Source organism: Aplidium turbinatum, chromosome 12, assembly GCF_918807975.1.
Source record: "Aplidium turbinatum chromosome 12, kaAplTurb1.1, whole genome shotgun sequence".
Lineage (NCBI taxonomy): Eukaryota > Metazoa > Chordata > Ascidiacea > Aplousobranchia > Polyclinidae > Aplidium > Aplidium turbinatum.
Window position 1 is genome coordinate 3,892,048 of NC_137483.1, and position 17,873 is coordinate 3,909,920.

At 40.4% G+C, this 17,873-nt stretch overlaps 1 protein-coding gene across 1 annotated transcript in view; it reads right to left on the bottom strand.

Moving 5' to 3' along the window:
• Window positions 1–3,180: 3,180 nt before the first annotated feature.
• Window positions 3,181–17,873, bottom strand: part of LOC145780904 (nuclear pore complex protein Nup133-like) — a 31,030-nt gene continuing 16,337 nt past the window's right edge. Inside the window, exons 7-25 of the mRNA XM_082592564.1 lie at window positions 17,577–17,762; window positions 16,558–16,758; window positions 15,835–16,000; window positions 14,693–14,838; window positions 14,248–14,385; window positions 13,764–13,908; window positions 13,406–13,500; window positions 12,935–13,067; window positions 10,333–10,427; window positions 9,758–9,880; window positions 9,080–9,217; window positions 8,473–8,683; window positions 7,771–7,904; window positions 7,467–7,614; window positions 7,032–7,181; window positions 6,344–6,462; window positions 5,723–5,833; window positions 5,317–5,470; window positions 3,181–4,602 (exon numbers count right to left, since the gene is read on the bottom strand). Of these exons, the coding sequence (XP_082448690.1) occupies window positions 4,457–4,602; window positions 5,317–5,470; window positions 5,723–5,833; window positions 6,344–6,462; window positions 7,032–7,181; window positions 7,467–7,614; window positions 7,771–7,904; window positions 8,473–8,683; window positions 9,080–9,217; window positions 9,758–9,880; window positions 10,333–10,427; window positions 12,935–13,067; window positions 13,406–13,500; window positions 13,764–13,908; window positions 14,248–14,385; window positions 14,693–14,838; window positions 15,835–16,000; window positions 16,558–16,758; window positions 17,577–17,762 (2,739 nt within the window). The 3' untranslated portion in view covers window positions 3,181–4,456. The remainder of the gene's footprint in view (window positions 4,603–5,316; window positions 5,471–5,722; window positions 5,834–6,343; window positions 6,463–7,031; window positions 7,182–7,466; window positions 7,615–7,770; window positions 7,905–8,472; window positions 8,684–9,079; window positions 9,218–9,757; window positions 9,881–10,332; window positions 10,428–12,934; window positions 13,068–13,405; window positions 13,501–13,763; window positions 13,909–14,247; window positions 14,386–14,692; window positions 14,839–15,834; window positions 16,001–16,557; window positions 16,759–17,576; window positions 17,763–17,873) is intronic.

Below are 17,873 nucleotides of genomic sequence, written 5' to 3' on the forward strand. Positions count from 1 at the left end.
ATAAGTATTGCAAAGTTGTTACCCTATCGATGCAAAATTAATATAACAAGGTGGCTAAACGTTTAGCATTAGAAATCTCAAACGAGCTAAAACTGATCGCAAAGGCGAAAATCATAGTCGAGTACACGAGTAGTTAAACAATGATAGTTCGCCTGTAATGTAGGCCAACACTATTGAACAGGCGTAAGAAAGACCGACCGTCTGCTCATAAATGCTAGAAATACAATTATTGGAAGTTAAAATTTTAGGGTAGGTATGGCCCCTTACCCCCTCCTGGCTTCGCCTATGCTGTAAAGTCGGCCAAAAATGTAGGCTACTGAAGCCACTTTTTGATTTATAACGATAACAGACCGATTTCGGCTTCAGTTTTGCCAGATTTTTTAGAATTTTGCTCTTTTTATAAAATTTAATTTCACTTAAGTTGTATGCTAATCAAAATTGAAACGGCAAATTTCACGAATTTTGACAAGAACATACGGAGAACAGGAAACAATACTTTGGAAAAAGATTGCAAACAAAATTTTTAGTGTTCATCGTTTTGTGCCAATCTTAAGTCAGCCTTTTTTAACGACTCTGGACACGCCAAAATCCCTCCGACTCCACAGCCCGATGAAAAACTGACGAATCTCGCTTTCATTGGTACAGCAAAATAATAAAATTGCTTAATAATAAAGCCCCCTATTTCTGCCCTTTACTAATTTCAAAGTTCTTGCGTGCATATGAAGCTTTGGTCTGTCTCGTTATCGGACACAACTGCTTTCAACGAATTTAAAAATTTGTGTAATCTGACTGTCTTGCCAAACTGAATGCAGCTTTAGCTTGCTATATACATACACTCATTCAACCTTAGGGGCTAAGACCATCGGGAATGTTTTGTCACGTAGATTCGGAAAGGTAAGTTAATTTTTATTGTGATTCATATATGTGGTGTAGAACATGGGTTGCGGTGTAGGGTTTTCCCCTTTCACGTGATTCACCTTGAAGACTTTTCAATGTTTTGTTGGCTAATTCGTTTGTTTCTCAACTTTCAGCCAACTATCATATTGTGCGATGTGACAACAATAGAAGAACGAGTCATGTTCTTATTTCCACACCTGGCGCAACTTTTGCAAATGGCATTGTGTCTTTGTGACGTAACAATTTGAAGCCGACCATTCAAACAAACTCAGAAGGGTTTAGTTTCGCATCAGATTCAGACACAACGTGCTTAGTGGCGACCGAGCTAGCAATAAACGGCTCTTTAAAAAAATCAAACATGACGAAGGATACCTCAAGTAGTCAAGTACATTATAGTTGACGAATTTAATCACAAGTAATCGCAGTAACATGACATTAAAAAGTTTTGAAATGTGGTGTCACAGAAGACTATTACGCATCAGCTGGATGGAAACAATGACAAATGGATTTGTTTCCCAACAAATAAACGATAAATGGAGTCTGATTAACAACATTAACCTCAGAAAATTGAGATATTTCGGACACATAGCAAGAAACAACTCGTTGGAAAATTCAATGTTGACTGGGATGGTGCAAAGTAAACGAACAAAATGAAATATTTTGACAATATCAAGCAAATTACGGGAATAAAAAGCATACCGGAAGCACTAATACAAACAAAAGACAGAACAAAATGGAGGCAGTTCATAAGGGAGATCACAGCTGATCAAACATGATCAATCTGTTGAAGAAGAAGAATCGCAGTAAATAACAATGCATTGTTTTGACAATTACATTTACTCTGATTGTTAATGTATGGCGCTGTTAAAACAAAATAAATTGACTTGACTTGATAGGAACCTAGAGTGCCATCTGGCGGTAATTAGCAAGCATCAAATAAATCCCAAAACAAAACGAAACAAAAATCCAAAAGTATGGTCATTGCATTTTCTTGAAGATGTTTTATCGTTCTAAAACTTGAATCAATTTCAAGTTTTGGTCAACATGAATGCACATAGCAAAATGTTTGGCAGCATGCCATGGCAGACGAAAAACCTTCGAACCATAGAAAGCACTAAATTTGTATTCTCATATGAATTGCTTTCGAGGAACGCAAACCTCTCACAAACACATCGATTAAGTGCAGGGCTACACCTTGGTAGCCTAATACTGTCCTAATGAACGAATAATTACCTATCCAACATGACTGTATCTCATCTATGCTTGACCATGTAGCCTACTAGGCTACTTCTAATACGGTGCTCTAACGGTAGCCTACAGCATTTGGCTAGACACTTTGGTGCCTCATCAAACTTATTAGGCTACATAACTCTGAAATCGTTTTGTTTTAAATATCCTTCCATTTCAAGCTTCGACTGATGGCAAAGTGCCTGCATGCGCTTGAAGCTTTGTGCTGTCTGGTTCTCAGAATTCCTGCTTTCAACTAACTTAGAAATTTGTGTAAACTGACTGGCACTGAATCAGCTCAGGGATATGAAGGCTTTTATTACGTCTGACAATAGAAGGGCTTTTGTTTATCGTAAAATGACAATTGGCACCAATAGTAGTTTAATAAATCTTGTTATGATAACTTGCATTGCGCTATTAGCATCAGGCCTGGATATTCACAGCATGCTCATGGTTGCTTGTTAATTCATCTATCCATATACTTGCTTTACATCTAGCCTCCTGCAAAGGCTTTGTCAAAAAAACAGCTTACTGGTAACTTTTTAACTGTCTTTGTAAACAAGTATTCTTTAAATATGCTCTACGTAACATTTGCTAACTGTCTTCTGTAGCTCATTGTACCAGCTGCACTACAAAACTTTGTATGATTTTAAAAAGAACCACATGATTAAAGCACTACAAACTACCGCCCTGGTAGTGTCATGAGAATAAGGCAATCGCTGCGAGCCTTCGTATCCCCTTCTCTAGATATCCCTGCACTGAATTAACATTAGTTGCAAATCGCAATGTCGGGTTTTCCCTTTTCAGGTGTTTCAACTTTGTCAAGACTTTTCAATGCTTATTGGCTAATTCGATTGTTTGGCAACTTGCGATAACAATAGAAAAACTAGTCACGTTCTTATTTCAATAGGCTACCTGGCGCAACTTTCGCGAATGGCATTGTGTCTTTCAGTCTTTGTGACGTAACAATAAACCGCCAATTCAAACAAACTCGGAAAACTTCAGGGTCGCAACAGCCCTTTAAAAACCAAACATCAAGGAATCCTCAAATTAACTGTCGTTGACATAGTTTATTAAAAAGTCATTGCAGAAAATAACATTATTATAACAACCTAGAGTGCCACCTGGCGGTAAGTAGCAAGCATCAAGTAAATCCAAAAAACAAAACAAAAATTCAAAAGTAGACTACAGCAGTGCCGGTCTTTGGGGTGTGCAAACCGTGCGATCGCACAGGGCCCGCAAATTAGGGGGCCCGCAATTTACTCAGAAAATGCAGTAATTTTGTCATTTTCAATGGAAAAATTCAACAAGTGAATTCAACAAAGGAATTAGCAACAAGAAAACATAAAGACTCAACGAATTCAACCTATTTTGTCCCCTGACCATTTCGTACCCTGAAAAGATCGAGAAAAAAAACACGACATAGCCGAATTCGCTGATCGGAGTTGCCGCAAACATTTCAAAATTTCTCGATCTTTTCAGGGGACGAAATAGGTCGAAATTTGATTTTGTTACACGATTTCAGGGTACGAAATCGGGGTACGAATTTTTCAGGGGACGAAATAGGTTGCATCCAGACTCAACATAGAGACATAGCTTTATTTCCGAAAAATGCCAAAGAAAGCATGATCGCCTTATCCTTTTGCTGTGCCACCGGACAGCACCATTTTACAGTAATATTCATACCTAAATTTTTGTTGAACATGCTCTCAGAATTCCCCAAATTTAAAGTAATTTTTCAAAAATTTCTGGGGGAAGCCCCCCACCGCTGGTTGTCGCCTTCGGCGATCACGCCGCCATCACCGCCCCTCCCCTTTCAAAGTACCTAACTACGCTACTGAATTGGATCATTGTCATTGGGGCCCGCAAAGCATATTCCGCACAGGGCCCGAAATACCCTAAGACCGGCACTGACTACAGTCATTGCATTCTTTTCAAGATGATTGATCGTTCTAAAACTTGAACCAATTTCAAGTTTCGGTCACACATGAATGCAAATAGCAATATGTTTGGCAGCATGCTATCGTAAATAAAAGCCTTTTTGAGTGAAAGCAGCATATTAAATTTGTATTCTTCCGCAAAACGGGACCCTTTGGAGCGGTCAGCGAAAGAATGTTAGAAATGTATCAAATTGCAACAGACAGAACTGTCAATCAAAGGAACGCGGCCAGCAACCGATAAGCACTGGTTCAAATCTGAGCAACTTCCTCTCGTTCATGACGTCACAAAGCGGAAAGTTTGTTGCCAAGCGATGGAGAAGCACACGGGTTCAGCTTGGGTGGGGTACACAGGGTTGGGAAACGTTGTGTCTATAATTGGAGCAAAAATCTCATCAGGCTGCAGAGCTAAGAAGTGATCTTTCGACTCTTTCGAAACTTGCTCGCATCAGATACTCCATCGCTGGATCCTGGAGGAGACTCTTGAGCTCATCACGATGAAGGAGCGCATGGACATCAGGGAAGATGTCAGCGAGGAGCCCTGAATAAAAAATGTACATCATAGATTCATCTTTGAACCGAGAAACCTTCTTCGGGTACGTGACCACAAGGTTCAATTGCTTGTGGGGTCATAAGTTTTTTTTAGGGGGGGGGGGGGGGGGGGGTCACAACAGATATCAAATGTTAGTATTTTTTTTCAAAAAAAACAAAAACGTAACGGATAATAATTAGCAAAAATCACAATCTTCTTGGCTTATTTCACCGAAACTCGTGTTAGCTTTCTGGTAGCCACAAAAGCTTCGGCATCTCAAGGTCCAGGCCCGGATTTAGGGGGGCAGAGGGTGCAGGTGCCCCGGGCCCCCCGATGTGGAAAAATGTGATTTTTTTTTCAGCCTTTGAAGTTTCTGCAAAATGCTGTGCAGTGCTGGATTAATGCTACTGTAGACGTAGAGGTAGTTTTTCGCGCCGTCGGGGCGAACAATTTTTTTGCCCGATCTAAAAGTGCCCCGGGCCCCCCATCAGCTAAATCCGGCCCTGCCAAGGTCAATAAACTTTGCATGGGGAGGAAATATTCAAGCTTTACGAAATATCAACATTTTCATAACGTTACTTCATTTATAAGAAAAGAGTTTATGTCGATTGTTTATTTCATTGAAATTGCGATATATTGATGCGAGTGAAGAAATTATTGAGAAAAAGTAATAAAACCAAACATTTCAACTTCATTCGGACACGAGCTATTGTTCCTTCAAACCTGACGAATGAACCAGCATGAGTGTTCTGAACAACACAGTGTGGCTACACGCGTCGAATGGATCCAGAGCCGTGTCCGTGTCCTTCCAGTTGTCCCGGAGTATCAGCTTGCACCAAATCCTCAGCTTCCACTCATCAGGAGTCACTGCGGCTTCCTGGGCGCGACAACAACGATGTCTCAATGTGATGCAACAGTGAAGGTTTTATGGCGTTATAAGAGAACCATGTGTAAGAAGTCAAAAGTTCATTCGTATGTTGTCCACCGAGAAACGAATCATAGAATATGTGCGACGGTTTCCGAGCACAAGGTAAGTGCATCAAAAGTAGCTAAAATTGTGTAAAGTAATAATCTTTGTGGAGGGATTAAACTCCAAGCAATGTTTGATGGATGAAATCATACCAGCTACCTCTTCAGTGTCATCGTCGTCCATTGATCCTTCTGGGAGGAATCGGAGGAGCTCGAATGCTTTCTTGAAGTCAACCTCATTTGCTCTCTCGTTGCGATCGCTGATGTAGAGCTGAGATGGAAGTTTGTTATTTTATCGCATGAATTATTGTTTCAGGTTCAAGCAAGATGTCGGTAAGTTAAAGACACAACGAGGTGGCTACGTCTGCCTGGTACGACAGGCATTGAGGTTGCTAGAAGCTTAAAAAGAAGCAAGGAAGAGATAGATGTTGAGGATGTGTTGACTTACCGTGACTGCGTGGTGGCTATTACGGTGCCAGCAGCACCAATGATTGAGTCATAAATTAAAAGATCAGTGGGGAAGAATCTACATAATTTTCGATCCGAGAATTGACATGTTGTACACTTGCACTGTGCCTAACTGCCAATCACTTTGATTTACGACGCTCGCCAAAAGGTTAGCATCGTAAGTGATCACAGGATGGTTTGCGCACTATGAGGCTAAATACAAAACAGGAAAGGAGCAGAATGGTGAGAAAATCCACCATTAAGATTGACATCGAGAGACTACTAAGCCTACGGAGAAAAACAAGGCAATCAAACATACACAGAGCCGCCGTACCTCAATGAGTTGGTAGGGAGGATAGACCGGCATGCCATCAGGGTGCACTTCCAAAGACTCCATGATGGTTGAAGGAAGAGTTTCTTGATATTTAAGCAAGGTGTGTTCTTGTGCTATGTCTGTAGATTAAAATGCCCCATTCAGTTTCAGTCACATCGGTTGAAACTTGAAAGTATTATATTTCATTACTTTTTTAACTAAAAGCATGAAAACAAACGGTGTCCGACGATTTTTCGTAAACAGTTGTTCGTAAAACAATTGTTCGTAAACAATTGTTCGTAAATAATTGTTCGTAAAACAATTGTTCGTAAAATTAATTCTTCGTAAAACAATTCTTCCTAAAGCATTTTTTCGTGCATGCAGTTGAAATTTGATGTATACGAAGAAATGCTTTACGAAGAATTGTTTTATGGATTTCATTTTAGGAACAACAGTTTACAAACAATTGTTTTACGAACAACTGTTTACGAACAATTGTTTTATGAACAACTGTTTACGAACAATTTACCTATAACCAAAACAAACCATGTTTTGAAGAAAATCACCACCAATATTTTCCTGTCATATTTATGCTTGAATTGTGTGCTAACTTCTATCTGGTTTAAATTTTAATTGTGTAGATGCTCATTTATCTCTTCTAATGCAACAGCCACCAGTACTTATTGATTAATTCTACAATCGCTCTAACCTTCAATTTTCTCCTCAACAGCATCCTGTGCGTCTCCTGAGAACACAGCTGATAGTTTGCTCAGGCTTAGGTAATGCTTCTTTTTCGTAGCTGACTTGGTTTCTTTAGCCGCTAGATAGCGCAATGTGTCATGAGCTTCGTTGTACTCGCCTGTTTGTGGGAAGGGTGAAAAAAATGAAGTAAATTTTGATACCACAGGTATCTTAGCATAACCATATTGACGCATTACTTTCTGTTTTAACAGCTTCCAGGTGCATGGAAAGCAAGAAAGCCAATTTAAGTATTCCTTTTCAAACAGGCTATTAAGTGTTTCTGAAAAAGCTGCATGATTTAGATGGGTGTCGAACTGACGGCCTCTGCACGTTCTCACCACTCCGCAACAATATTTCGACTCATTGAAGAAGTGGAACAGATAGTGAATAAGAGTCCACCCACCTGCTTGTATCTGCTGCATCCAGGCCAGGTTGGGGTGGGCACAGAGGAAAGTCTTCAACCTGGGGATCCGCGCCTCATCGCAACAGGAGAACAACTTCCTGTAGTCCCCTCTGTCAAGATACCAACGGAACAAGTGCTCTGGGAATGTCTGAAACATCAAACAATTCAATAACGCGCAACTTTTGTTACGTTAAAAAGTAATGCTATGACAAGACATCGACAACGCATTTTAAAACGGATGAAACATTCCGATGACATCATCTCCCTCGTGATAATTAGCACTACAATGACATCATGGAGTTACCTCGTCACTAAACTTGGCCATGTACTTCCTCAGCCTCTGGGAATCTCCACCTTGGTCGCATATCTGGATGAGGATGTCGAAGTCGTGATACTTCTCAGCCAAGCTTGCCGCCTTCTCCAGCTGCTCTACCTTGACTGCGACAACACATCAATGTTACGCGATGAAACTTGTGTTTTGTAATAAGCAGCTCGTTTGTGATTTCGATGGTTGCATTGAAACAAGTTACAAACAAGCTACTGATAAGTTTTCTTGAAGTGTAGGACCAAAGTACAGCAGAGAGATGAAGTAATAGAAAATAGTTTATATAGTTCTATGATAGAAAATAGTTCTATGATACGGAAAACTTTCGATCCACTACATGCACTGCTCACAGAAAGCTAACTGTTTAAACATCTGTTTGATCAACGAAAGAATTTCGAAAGAAAGAAAAAACACATATTGTTGGCAGAAAGTTAGGGTGGCTGCTTGACTAGAATACCTCCCAGGTCACTTCGCAGCCACCCGTTGCAGTATCCACACATTCTATGTGATCGTTTGTATTATTTGACTTTACTTTGAATGTGTGTATTTAACTATTTATACTCGCAACAAAAATAAGCGCCAATCAATTGAAAAAGAAAAAATAACTTTTCCAGAAGCATACATCACAACACAAGTTAACTATGAAGCACCATTGGTTGCTGAGCCGCTAAACTTCCTTACGTAGAGGCTTGATAAGTTCGCTCCGGTGGGCTGCGTATGCGGCAGTGACCTCTGACCTTCGAGCTGAGATGCCATTTGGTGGTAACGAGGCCAATTGATGGGTGTAGCCAGTCAGGACGAGGTCGGCTAGAGAGGCCAGTGATTGGCACAATGCTGTCCTCTGTTGGCCATCCTCAGCTTTGGGGATTCCCCGGTCAATAGTGAACTTGTGCTAGAAAGAAAATGTAACTCCGGTTGGCTAAGTTTGTATTTCTGAAAGCAGAAAGGCAATTTTTACTCGTCGGTTGAATAAAAACAAAAAAAAAACGAAACAACTCTCCCTTAATAAACCGATCATCGCCTTAGGCTTAAACGGACCCACTTCGCAAATCAATTCTCAAGTGGTGGAGGCCCAAATTTTATCACAAAAATGTTGGAGAATGTTAAAAAAACGACTTTAAACAGGAAGAGAGACCTACGTTAAATTTACCTCGGTTTTAATCAACAGACACAAATTTGAAAAAAAAGACACAAATTTGCAATTAATCCATGCCATCTCAGCCAGTTGCTATATTACATTGTCGCAAAAAAATGCGACTCCTCAAAACAATCATGCATGACGAGTCACCTGTTGGATCACCAGTCCTCGGATGTTGCTGCGGCCACTTCCGACGGTCCATGGGATGTATTCACAGCGTTTCCCTTCTCTATCTTCGAAAAGAAGGTTCAGAGTCTTGCGATACTGGTACACAGATGTCAGCATGGACTGGAAATAAAACGTTGAAACTTTTGCTTTAAGTCTTGTTTTGCAACAACAGATTTATTTATAATTGGAATAAAAAAAGTATTTTACGGAATGCAATCATGTCGGTTTCGTACACCAGCAAAGGTTTTTGTTTGTCGTACCCAGGCTTACACCCGGCGGTTGAAGATTTAGATTAAGGAAGCCAATCTTCATGTCCACTTTCAGGCATGCCTTTAAGTGTCCTGCCAAAGACACAGCCGCATGCTCTTGAGCGGTGTCGAACCGTTTCAGCCTTTCGATTGCCATTTCAGGGTTCTGACCACTTAGCTATGCGGCAGACACTACCGAAAGGCTTCGGATCACTGACGCAGAGTTGCGACCGAAGTTCAGGCGCGGGTTACAAAAACCAGCTCTTCGTCATAAACCTGAACCAAAGTCACTCAACCGAGCTCATTGACGAAGCATCGTCATGCCACTTATTGCGTCATGAAGGCGCGTCATCATTACGTAACAACAGAAGCGACACGAAGCCTCTTTCGTGAAAGGCTAAAAGCAACTCACCTCTATGACGGCGTTGACGCCTGCTACGACCGTTGCTTTGTCACGTGATGACAGAAAGCTCTTCAATAAAGCGCTCTGCTCCTCTTCCAAGAGTGGCTGGAATATCTCATCGACTCTAGTCACCTGTGGACACAAACGACGAATATGTTGAGGAAAACAAGTAAGGACCAAAGCCAGCCTGTGGAATATTGTTGTTTTACATCACAGAATTGTTCGTGCTGACGGATGAACTGATTCTAGTTTTATTCAAATCGATGAGGCGAAGGAATCGTGATTAAGAAAATTATTTCATCACTTGTAGAAGAGGTTCTCAACCAGGGGCACTCACACCACTTGAGGGAACGAGACCTGTTCCAAGGGGGTACATGAATGCTGAACCATTTGGGTTAGTTGTAAAATGACACAACAAGCTCTGACTTGTTTACCGAGTTTTTAACCAACAATTGGATTATTACAGATCAATTTTACTTTTCAGTCAGTCTAGAAGGGAATGCGGCAACGGGTTGGTGGTTTCAAAGTGGTGACAACAAACTGACAAGACGTTTCTACGATGTAAAACAACGCCATAAGATCACCTCACGATAGAAGAAGTCACGTGGTGTCAATCCAGCAGCATTTGTCATATTTTCACGCCGATTAAGAACTTGTCTAATGGCGCCATCCACAATACCTGCATGAATACAAGTGAACAATAAAACAACTATAATTCCCAAGATGTTTGTCGCAAAATTTTTCGTAGAATCATCTTCAATCAATAACCTGGTTAGTGTTATTTCTAACCAGGTTCTAACAAATTGATGGTGGTGATACTTGGGCTAAGAAAGATGGTTTGTTTGACGTTACAATGGGCTCATTTGATGGTGCTGAGATTTGTGAGTTGGTCGGCTTGTTTCTTTTGAACGAACTTTCTGCTATTGTTGACAGAGACATGCTTGGCTTATATCGTGATGATGGTCTGGCTATTTTGCGTAATTTATCCGGCCCTAAGATTGATCGTTTGAGAAAGAATGTCATTCAATTATTTAAACAACATGGCTTAAATATTACTGTGGATACTGGTCTAATTGAAACTGATTTTCTTGACGTCACTTTGAATTTGCTATCTGGTAAATTCTGGCCTTATAGAAAACCCAATAATGATCCAATTTACATTCATGCCCAGTCCAATCACCCACCCAACATTAAGAGACAAATCCCGACTATGATTTCAAAGCGATTGTCCGCCACATCATTTGGTCAAAATGAATTTGATAAGACCGCATCTGTTTATAACGATGCCCTTTTGAAAAGTGGTTTTGCGGAGAGAGTTTGCTACAACCCTGCTAATAACTTACGAACATCTAGGAAAAGGAGCCGGAAAATTTTATGGTTTAACCCTCCTTTCAGCTTGCAGGTTGATAGCAATATTGGTAAGGAATTTTTCAAACTTGTTTCCACACACTTTCCACCCCATCATAGATTGCACAAAATATTCAACCGTAATACTATTAAGCTGAGCTACAGTTGTACTCCGAATGTTGCAAGCGTCATATCCTCCCACAATAAAGCAATATTGCAGGCTGATAATATACCATCGCAGCCTGGTTGCAATTGTAGGGTGAGGCCAGATTGTCCTTTGAATGGGCAATGCTTGCAGAAGGCCATTGTTTACAAAGCTACCATTGATAACAGCCCGAAGGTTCTTAATTACATTGGTTGTTGCGAAACTACTTTTAAAAAACGTTTTTCCAACCATAAATGTACTTTCATGGATAGGTCTAAACGAAACAGCACCGAGCTATCTAAGGCAGTTTGGGACCTTAAGGACAAGGGTGTTGACCCTAAAATAACTTGGTCCATCCACAGCTGTGCTCGGCCTTATAGTGGTGGTGGTCGTAACAATTGTGGCCTATGTTTGGCTGAAAAGCTGGCCATTCTGAAGGCTGATAGTGGCCACCTTTTGAACAAGCGTTCGGAACTGGTCGGCAAATGTCGTCATAGAAACAAATTTAAACTCAAGTACTTCAAAATAAAATAAATTCCTTTTGATTTTCACAGGTTTTTAAAATTTCATTTGATTTTTACAGGCTATAAATCTCATTTAATTTTTACAGATTTATAAACGGATTTTATTTCATTTGTTCAGGACACTACAGGTTACATCATCACAATTCCTTGGGATTTTTACAGGTTATAATTTTGAAAAAAATTAAATTTCATTTGATTTTTACAGGTTATAAATCTCATTTAATTTTTACAGGTTTAAAAACAATTTTTATTCATTCTGTGCAGATTACTACAGGTTGAGCCGATCATAGCAAGCATTTTGCTTCTTTGTGATGTCATAGATGTTGCCATCATTGTTGCTTGGTTTCCATTGGGACAAATTGATTGATACTTTATCGTGGCGGATGGAGGCTGTCCTTAGTAATTCTGGAGTTTTTTTCTGCAGATTGGATTACGGTTATAATATTTAATATCTTTTCAGGAATGCAGGTTTAGAGGTTTTTTTTGCAGATTAAATTACAGCTGTAATATTTAATATCTTCTCAGGAAGTACAGGTTTAGAGATTTTTTTTGGCAGATTAATTTACAGTTGTAATATTTAATATCTTTTCAGAATTATCGATTCTTTACTGTTTACATGTTTTTTGCAGACCTTCTGATGATCCGTTAGGTGAAACAATTTGTAAAGGCTTCAGATAGTAATAACTACATTTGATATATAACATTTATGTTCACACGAGTCAATTCAATCATGAACATATAAAAATCGATTTCGATCAGTTAGCAGCTAGACCATCTCTAGTTGAGATGAAAGCAAACAGCACAAATAATCAAAATGATGAAGGTGCAAAAGAATTGAAACGTTTCACTCTTGCTACTAGTTGCTATATTTATGCGTTTTATGAGCCGTAAACGTGGATTGCGCACTCCTTCGCGGCACATTAAGGACCAAATGAAGCGGCACAGACACCACTTTGCACTCAGATATTGAGAGATACATTTCGATTAATGAAAAGATTGAGTACTCTCCAATGGGGCTGATTGAAATTGCCCGTGTCGTTCAATGTTCAGATTCGACGGATTCATTGCCACATTTACAAAGCTTTTATCTGACCGGACAGGGCATCGAACATACGTCTCTCAAATGGGAGGCGGTCTCTTCATTCTACCGGCAAGCCGAAGAGGACTTACTTTGGTGGGCGGGATGTCGCTGCAGCAAACCGATTGAAGCGTGAAGTTTCTCGGCGTGCTCCCATAGCAACCAGCGCGTCACCACCCGATCACGTGCGGCGCCGCAGTACGTCAGTCTGTCCCATATTTCAACCTGCAAGGCGGTAACTTAAACCAGATGACTGCATAAAATTCAAATGAATCGATCAAACAAGAATACTCCGAGATTTTAAGTGTCAGGAACGAAATGACGAAATCCTTACGTAACATTGACGTCACCGATGAAATTAGAACGACCAGTGGTCTGCCTTTCCTTCGGTGTTAGTTTCACAATCTTCATTCTAATCTGGTGTGCACGATGGAAGTTTTTCGATAATTCCAAATGGAAACATCTCACCCCACCGTATGTTGCAGAATGCAGATAGTGCTACAATCTTTGATCCAAAACTGAGAATGATAAAATTGAAAATAAAATTACAGTGAACTACTCACGTCAGTTAAAAACTTCAGGAAGAGCGTGTGCGCTTTCAACTTATCCTCCAGCTGATGCTGCAAGATAAGGGAGGTAGAAGACTCCGAAGAAAAATCTGTAAAGTACCAAATCAAAAAGTAACCACTAGCGATGTAAACATTAAACATTACCTCATCATCAATCACCATACTCCATTAGCACTATGATATGCAGAATAAAGTTAAGAATGAAGTGTTTTTAAATTTCTTTCAAACCCAGTCCAAGTCATCCGTGATAAAAATGGGAATTTTACAACGTTCCATTTATAGCAGTGAAGACGACGCGCCAAATGACAAGAGTGACAACGATGATTATGACGTAATAAGAGATGGAACTAACCGCTCGGTACAGACTCGGCCCATCTGGGATCCTGCGCGGGGTAGTCGTCGATCAACTCGCCACTAACCACAACAACGGCGTTGTCGAGTGACTCATCAGCGGCATCAAACGGAAATGCATCAGCCACTAGATCGCGAGCTTGATCCTGTGAAGAAGGAACATTTTGTATCCAAGCGAACCGCACAAAACAGTCGTGTGTTAACCTAAAATAGACCAATACAGATCTCTTGCCACACTTCTCATCCTGCATTGTCTTCCCACGTAACAACTAACATAAGAACCAGAGTTAAGATATAGTGCAATCTGATTCGTATAAGGCCGATGCGGTATTACGAGAGCAAGGGCTTCTTCAAGATTGTTACTTTGGTGGGACAATCTCATTTAATATAGGAAGAAAGCTTAAACATCAAACACCGTAACTTACTTTTAACAACTTAGACAAGCCTGATAAAACTAAAACATCGAGTTGTTCAAACATATCTACCATATTGAGGCGGCAGTAGTGCAGAAAAGCCGCTTGAAGTCGTTGTGCAGCTCCCTCGCTCGCCTCCAGCTTGTCCATCTTTGACTGGCTCATCACTGGAGTCCCAGGAAGACTCCTCATCGTGTTCGTTGATGGAGACTAAAAGAGAAGAAAGATCAATAACTTTACATTTGATGAGGACGATCGAAAGGTTGTTGGTTCGATACCCGTCAGCAGTACAAGGTCGTGCTCTGGCACAAACTTTTGAAGATAAATTACTTCCACACACAAACAAAGCTATAACAAGTCATGGTTGGTGTGAACAAAAAGTCGCCACTCAAAACCAGGGACCACCAATTATATTGATCTGATAACAATGAGGACTGTGTAAGTCAAATTTCATGGGGGCCATAAAACGCTATTTCACCAAGGGAAGATACTGGAGGGGGACATTAAAGCCACTTACCGGGGTTGACGTCATCTCCAAAAGTGACTCCTCCAATGTGAAAGGAACATTTCTCTCAAGAGATGATGCTGAGGTGATCAGGCCATGAGCTGCACTAAAGAAGATACATCTTCCCTGATAATGCCCAGCTCCAAGGACACGATTACCTGAAACACAGTAAGCGGGCATGTTACATGCAAGCGGTAGTTGATAAAAAGGAAGAACCAAGTTATCTTGATCCCAACAAACTAAGCCTGCAAATGTTAAATCGTCAGCGTTATTCTGAAAGTGTTTTCAAAAGAACTTTTGCTATAATTCTAGGGGTTGGATAAATGCATCAAAAGTGCATTATCCACCGATTATAAAAATCTGCAGATTAAGCAACTAAGTTCGCAGACTAATGTTCTTACAGGCACCGGCCGTAATCCCCAGTTTAAATCACAGATTATTGATCCACAAACAAACTTCGCATAAACTAACTATACTCAGATAATTAGCATAAACAGCGGCTCAAGACATCCGCTGCTGGTGCATTCAATGATCCAACCCTTATATACTGGCTTGATTTCGGAAGGAAATTTTTCCACTTTTACATCAAATATAAAAACGTTCGTGTAGTCAAAGCATGTTGTTGTACAATTGGGGTATATTGAAACGCGGTTTGAATTCCAATACCAGGACAAATGGAAAAAATCTTACAAAACGGGGGATGAGAATGCTTAATTTTAAAAACGTTTGCAACAGAAAACGTCTTTTCACTGGTGATAACTTTAAAAGATAAAGATGATTACAAAAAGATTACAAAAAAACAGTAAAACATTTATTCGAAAGATATAACATGCGATCAATAAGTCGGCTGCATGGCCGAGTGGTGAGAGCCCTGGAACGGCAATTAAAAGGACGCCGGTTCGACACCGCTCAAGAGTATGCGGCTGTGTCGTTGGCAGGACACTTAAAGGCATGTCTGAAGGTGGACACGAAGATTGGCTTCCTTGCCTTCCCGTCCACTTAATCTAAATCTTCAACCACCAGGTGTAAGCCTGGATACGACAAAAGAAAAAATAATGTTAACAGCGTTGCAGGCTTTGACTAAGTTCATTTATTTTAACCTAGTTGCCACTCTGGCACATAGTGATTAGACTGCACAAGCCACAACACTCGACCTGGTCCATCAAAAGGGACGTTGTCTTCTTTATAATCCCCATCTACAGATACCAAGCTCTTCAGCAGAACGCGCTCTCCAGTCCAGACCGCGAAATGTTCCAATTGTCGGCCGGCTGGATTGTCCACCAACAGCTGGTATGACAGGAGCTGGTCTTCTAAAGATGCCTGAATGAAGGTAAAATGGCGCAATAATAATAATGCTGTGTATTTTTTTACATCGGAATCTACTGCAGACAAGCTATGCAAAGCAGATTGTGCTAGCGCAGCTGTATTGAGGCGCTCACATTATTGTTGTATTTGTAATAATATGCTGGAAGCACTGCTTGTTGTAATCAGCGCGAGGAATGTCTAATTCTCACGAAGCTACATTCTTGCGCGGAATGCAACGTGTTTGTTGTTCAGTTTAATCAATTCGACTTCTACAGCTCGGTGGAAAGTACACGCGTAGTTATTTTCCCTCAGTTAACTTCACAAATAAAAAGTATCAAACACATTATTATCCTCAATCTATTCCCTTTGCTGAATACAAGGAGAAATAAGATTCAGCACTACTTTTAAAAAGTTACTGTGGAGTAATCCGACAGGGTGTCGAACCCATGCCTACTGACTCACAAGGAGACACTCTACCCATCAATCGGCAACCGAGCCATGTCAACAAAATAGTATAAACCACTAAACACTACAGTGAAGTGCAGAAGAAACATTATCCGGCAAGAACTTACCGAATAGAGATTGGTGTGCTCGAGCACAATGGTCTTTATGTGATCAGTGTTGATCAAATCATCGAACAGACAAACACCGTAATATAACGTTGCATCACGGTCGCTTGACTCGGCCAGTGCAAGAAGCACTGCAACTTGGCCTCGACTGGTCGCACGGGCGACATCTAGCGACCACATACTACAACTTGGCTTCTCAGAATCCTGCACAAAAATTAAATTTAACATAAAAAGTACAGTAAGTTAGAGTCGACTTGGAAGGCAAGGTTGTATGCTCGTCTATTTCACTTCATTGCAGGGACTGTCAATCCTTTTCGCACATTTCAGACGTTAATTAAACACGATTGCCAGGTTTATTACAAATCCAAATCACTCACGCAGGTTACAGAATACAAAACAAACTATTTTTCACTTAATCCTAACCACCAGTAGCTTCAGCAGCCAGGACAATACTGTCAAGCCAGCGGCACATGTTACCACTGTCACGTTTTCCAAATGATTTACCTTCCAGAGTTGGGAATGCAAAAAAATTAGACCTAGGAGTAAGAGCTGCTGCTCCACTAGAGGGTGCAAGTTTAAAGGTAAAACTATTTTCTATACGCTAAAACAAGATCACAGTATTTAAAACAGACTTAGATTATAACAAATATAATATAAGCCTTTTATAAATACGACGAGTTTATCTAGAAGAGATAAGTATTTATGAAGTCGGGGAGAAACGGTTTGTCAGAATGCCACAGGTCGTAAGTTCGACGCCCCTCGAACAACCTAGCGGAGCAAAATACTAAATAAATTATCGGAAGATGGAGACAGAAATCGCCCTTCTATTGATACTGATTACTGAGGTACAAATTTGTGAAGCTGAAGCAATATTTTGTATCAAAACAAAAATCCTTGATTGATAGTAAGATATCTTTGACTGGTAACCTTTGAAACTAACACCAAATAAACGCTCTCAGTACTAGACCACAACATTTAGTGTTTGCAAACAACATTTTTCTCTTTTTTTAGCAATCATTTACCCATATTTCTTTGCTGAGCCTGGTCTGAAGTATTTCGTTTAAATCCACGCTGGCAGCAAGCTGGACAGCAGCCGATTCCTTGTCAACGTCGAACAAACATTTCCATTGCTGCAGATGCGTCTCCGTCAGAACTAACAACTGATGCTCTCCATACGTCTTTGTTGGGTTCATCTCCACCTGAACTACCTGTGGAATGTGGGTTCAACTTCAATTGGAATGGAATTTGAGTGTTCGCAATGGAATTGGAACGGCCACAAACACAATCGTCAAAACCAATCACTTTATGCGCATCAAATG